The sequence below is a fragment of the Lacerta agilis genome, chromosome 3 (genome assembly GCF_009819535.1).
Source record: "Lacerta agilis isolate rLacAgi1 chromosome 3, rLacAgi1.pri, whole genome shotgun sequence".
In the NCBI taxonomy this organism is placed as follows: Eukaryota; Metazoa; Chordata; class Lepidosauria; order Squamata; family Lacertidae; genus Lacerta; species Lacerta agilis.
The window spans coordinates 53200376-53203342 of record NC_046314.1 but is presented as its reverse complement, the minus strand read 5'-3'; the positions used below and the strand labels follow the sequence as shown (position 1 = coordinate 53203342).

Below are 2967 nucleotides of genomic sequence, written 5' to 3'. Positions count from 1 at the left end.
TGTACTATGAGTTTTCTCACTCTTGCCTACAAAAGTTCATGTTAAAAAGCTGTATTATAACGTGTCAGACCACATCTGCCTGAAGGCAGACGGCTTCCCCTAAAAAAATCCTGGGAAGTGTAGCTCTGTAAACTACACGTGCATGGGCACCTAGGGGCAGCAGGACTAGCCAAGGTGCCCTTCACGTGTTTGGTGCCCACCAGGACCGAACTGAAGGCCGCCAAAGAAACAGTGGGTTGAATGTAAACGTGGGGTGGAATGACTTCATTCACCCCATTGGTTTCAGCGAGAACAAGGGCGCGTCTGAAGATAGCGCCAAGGAAGAGAGGGAGGAGATGGCGGTGGGGGCAACTGCGAGGCCGGGTGCGGAACAAGCCCGCGCCAGGGTCCCTGGGCGGCCGAGGATGGTGCGGGCGGGCGGTGTTGCGCGGAGGGCGCCGGCGGGCCCAAGGCAGCTGCGGCCCAGGCCCTCCTTGGCCGGGCATTGTGACGCGCGCGGGCGCCGACTGTGCTGCTGCGCATCCGGGGGCGGCGTGCGCCAGGGCCACATCGGCCATGAGGCAGCACCAGCAGCGGCGTCGGCCGCGGCGCGGGTCGGGCCAGTACCTCGGGGCGGAGCCCGGGTGGCGCGTCTCCCGGAGTGACCGAGGCGCGCCCAGCGCCAACAAGGGCCGCAAGAAGGCGCCCGCCACGTCGTGCTGCAGCTTGTCGGGCGCCGAGAGCCCGCGCAGGATGGCGCGGCGACGCAGCAGCCCCGGCCGCTTCTCCCCGCCGCGGCCCTTCCCGGACGCCTACAGCTCGGAGCCCGAGGCGGCGGGCGGCGAGGGCGGCCTGCGGCGACAACTCCTGGCGCAAGCGTACCGCGACGAGGGAGGCCTGCTGCTGCCCCCGCCGCCGCCGCCGCGCAAGGGCAAGGGCTGCTCGACGGCGCCGCGCGGCAAGCGGCCCGCCGCGTCTGCCTCTTGCGCGTCCCCTCTGCGCCTGTCCGCTTGGCAACAGCAGCACCTGGCGCCGGCGGGAGAAGGCTGCGCCACACCGTGTACCACCTCGTGCACCACGCTCTACGGCGGGGACTTCCCGGCGCACCCCGATCTCCCCGCGCGCTCCCCGGTGGGCAGGTGCACCCGCGTGGAGGAACTGCTCCGCGACGACCAGTGGGCCAGCCCGGTGCCTCGGCCCTTGGAGTATGGCACGGATCTCCCCACCGACGCCAGCAAGCCTCCCTCCATCTGCCCCTCATCCTTCTCCTTCGCCCAGTTTGACAGCAAGGCCTCCCCTCGCCTGGAGAAGAAGGAGCTCCCCAGGAGGGACTGGCAGGAGCCCTGTGACAGCAGCCACAGCCTGGCAGACCTCATACACAGTTTGGCGAGGCCGTATGAGGAGGAGGAGCCTCAGGCCTACCTGCCCCGCGACCCCAGCGCCCACCTGCACCAGCACCTCCTGGGCCGCAAGCCCCGCCGCAAGCCCCGCAAGGGAGACCCGCAGGTCAGCCTGCAGGACCTGACCGACAAAAGGTACGAGGACCTGATCCCCGAAAGGGACAAAAAGATTGCGGCCCTCATGCTCGCCAGGCACCAGGAGGAGGAAGAGATGAAGGACCGACAGCTGCACGTTTCCGACGCCTGGGATAAGATGAGGAGGAAGGAGAAGCAGCACAAAGCCAGGGCAGAGAAGGAGAGGCAGTACCAGTTGGTCGACAGCCTGGACCAGTGGCAGAGGGACCGCGATCAACGGAAAGCCAAGCTCAGGCTAGAGGAGCAGCAGCTGTTGGCAGCCAGGGAGAGGGATGTGATGCTTCGCGACAAGAAGTGGAAGAAGCTGGCCAAAGAGCAGGAGTGCAGGCGGAGGGAGAAGCAGGAGAGCGCTCGGCTTCAAGCCGAGTATCGGAAACGGTGCCAGGAAAAGCAGCTCTGGGACAAAAGGTTAAGCGATAGGCGTACCAAAGAGCAGAACTCCGCTTTGTACAAGGAAAGGATGCTGCAGGCCCTGGAGAAGAGGCTGATAAAGGATATGGAGAGGAAGAGGAGGAAAATAGATATGAACGACTACAAGCAGGCCAAGCACATGAGCGCTAAGGACCAGGTGGAAGATCGGGTCAAAGCCGACGAGCTGTACAAGAGGCTGTGTATTGAACAAAAGCTTCAGAGGTCCCAGGAAATCCTGGAGCAGCTGCTTGAAGAAAGGAACAGGGAACTGAAGGAGAAGACCTTAAAGGAAGAAGAGCAGGGCTTGATAGCCAAGGTAAGGGCCAAAGAGACGGAGGAAGAGAAGAGGAGGCGCAAGGAGATGTTGCTGCAGATAGCCGAGATGAAGATCCAGCAGGCCAGAGAAATCATGTCCAAAAATATCCGAGACAGATCTCAGCGCGTGAGAGAACTGAACTGTATGAAAGAACGGAACCACCATTTTCGCAAACAGAAGCTTGATTATGACGAAAAATGTCACCTACGGGAAATGCAAGAAGCTTTAAGAAGGAAAGCTCAGAAAAGCAATCAGATTCTAAGGCACAAGGACGCAGCTATCGACGAGTCTAGGAGAATAGCCAAAGCATCTTATGACCTTAGAGAAAAAGTGAGAGACCTGATAAATCGCAATTCATTCGACCAGATGGCTTTAGATGCGCAACGTAATGCAAGCCTCCTTAGAGGCCTGTAATGAAGTTTAAGGAAACATTCCAGACTGTGTTGTGTCAAAAAAAGATGGTTGTAATGCGTTCGCTCTGCATTGCTGTACACTAAAGTGATTTGAGCCTTAATTACTGTTTGACTCATAAGTGTTTGGTTTACAGACATTTACAGTTTATACTAAAAATCTATCACTTGCATTTGTGATTTGATCGTGAAGAGAAAGAATTGAACTTTGGCCCTGTGCTACTCTTTATGGGATGCGGCCTTGGTTTACTGCTAGGCACTTTGAACTGAGTATTCTTGTAACTAATTATGATTTTTTGTAAAATTATATTTTACA

The 2967-nt window shown here is 58.4% G+C and overlaps 1 protein-coding gene across 1 annotated transcript; it reads left to right on the top strand.

The window, feature by feature from the left end:
* The first annotated feature begins 717 nt into the window (after window positions 1-717).
* On the top strand, window positions 718-2755 carry CCDC185 (coiled-coil domain containing 185). The gene has a single exon (XM_033143718.1). It carries the CDS (start codon window positions 733-735, stop codon window positions 2653-2655), a length of 1923 nt encoding a protein of 640 aa, XP_032999609.1. The 5' UTR covers window positions 718-732; the 3' UTR covers window positions 2656-2755.
* The last annotated feature ends 212 nt before the right edge of the window (window positions 2756-2967 follow it).

Coding starts and splice junctions, on each gene's coding strand:
- CCDC185 (XM_033143718.1), top strand. CDS start 733: ATGGCGCGGCGACGCAGCAGCCCCGGCCGCTTCTCCCCGCCGCGGCCC.